Source organism: Gossypium raimondii, chromosome 12 (assembly GCF_025698545.1).
Source record: "Gossypium raimondii isolate GPD5lz chromosome 12, ASM2569854v1, whole genome shotgun sequence".
NCBI lineage: Eukaryota > Viridiplantae > Streptophyta > Magnoliopsida > Malvales > Malvaceae > Gossypium > Gossypium raimondii.
In genome coordinates, this window is record NC_068576.1 from 4,268,752 (window position 1) to 4,270,236 (window position 1,485).

Below are 1,485 nucleotides of genomic sequence, written 5' to 3' on the forward strand. Positions count from 1 at the left end.
GATTTTATAATCATCACACAGTTTTTAAGTTAGATGATATTTATTTTTAAATATAACGACATAATAATTATATTTATTTTAGCTAAAATTGATAATTATATTAAAAAAATTTCGGTTATAATATCCAAATTTTAAAAAAAATATAATCCTTTATTAGGAAGGTAAATATTTAAAATAAAATATAACCATAACCTCGCGGGTCCCGAATCCACAGAAAAAGAAAAGAAAACAAGGATAAATAGGTATTCCAGACAAGGAATGTTTACTATACAGAGCACGCTGATTTGTAAATATTAATGAACTTTAATGGCATTTCCAAACTTATTTCTTTATATAAACCCCATTACCGCTTTCTTTTCTTGCCACCTTCAGTTTCAAAGTTTCAGCTACCAAAGCAAATTCAGCTCACTCAAGCAACAACCAACAACAATGGCAATGGCTTTCAAGATGGTACATCCCATTTATTATTTGTTTTTATATTATTTTACATAAATTTTTTATGTTAGTTACATGTATATTTTGGGTGTATGATACTATAGGCTACAACTGGGATGTGGGTCACTGATGAGTGCAAGAACTCATTCATGGAGATGAAATGGAAGAAAGTACATAGATATATAGTTTTCAAGATCGATGAGAAATCAAGGCTGGTTACCGTCGATAAGGTCGGCGGACCTGGCGAAAGCTATGATGATCTTACTGCTTCATTGCCCATCGATGATTGCCGATATGCTGTCTTTGATTTTGATTTCGTCACCGTTGATAACTGTCGGAAAAGCAAGCTCTTCTTCATTGCATGGTTCGTCGTCTTCCCTACTTGTTTAGTACCGTATATAATACTGTTTAATTTGATTTACATTTAATTAATGATGGAGATTAGGTCCCCAGCAGCATCAAGAATAAGGGCAAAAATGCTGTACGCAACATCCAAAGACGGGCTGAGGAGGGTGCTAGATGGAATTAGCTACGAAGTTCAAGCAACTGACCCAACTGAGATGGGGATTGATGTGATTAAACACAAGGCCAATTAGGACTAATCATGATTAAGTTTTAGATTTATAAACCATCTTACTCTTTTATTTAATAACTCCAACAACATGTGCTGTCTTTTTTTCTTCTTTTTCTTTTCCCTGTTGTTGTGATTTTTTTGGCTAGATTTCTAGCACTAATGTAAGTTAATCTTAATGTAATAATATTTTGATGTTCCATGTGTGCTTGGTTGTGAGCAAAGCACTAATCAGTTCCACCCTTCTTCTTAAATCATGAAAAGGTTAAAGTCACATTGACTGCAAGATTTGCCGAAATACTTGAAAATGAAATTCCATGACATCAGCTTTTATGATGAGAGGTAAAGGAGGCAGTGCTTTGATTATGATAATGCTATTCTATCCAAAAGAGGGGAGAAAAATAAAGGAGAAATAAAGCTAAAAGTGAGATGAGAAAAATGAATGATTTTGGGTACCAATACCAAATTTGGTAGACCCC

General features: G+C 33.5%; 1 protein-coding gene across 1 annotated transcript; it reads left to right on the forward strand.

Moving 5' to 3' along the window:
• The first annotated feature begins 293 nt into the window (after positions 1–293).
• Positions 294–1,240, forward strand: LOC105762928 (actin-depolymerizing factor 5). The gene is made up of 3 exons (XM_012580907.2): positions 294–450; positions 540–799; positions 881–1,240. The coding sequence occupies exons 1-3, from the start codon at positions 307–309 to the stop codon at positions 1,029–1,031; spliced, it is 555 nt and encodes a 184-aa protein (XP_012436361.1). The 5' UTR covers positions 294–306; the 3' UTR covers positions 1,032–1,240.
• Positions 1,241–1,485: the final 245 nt, after the last annotated feature.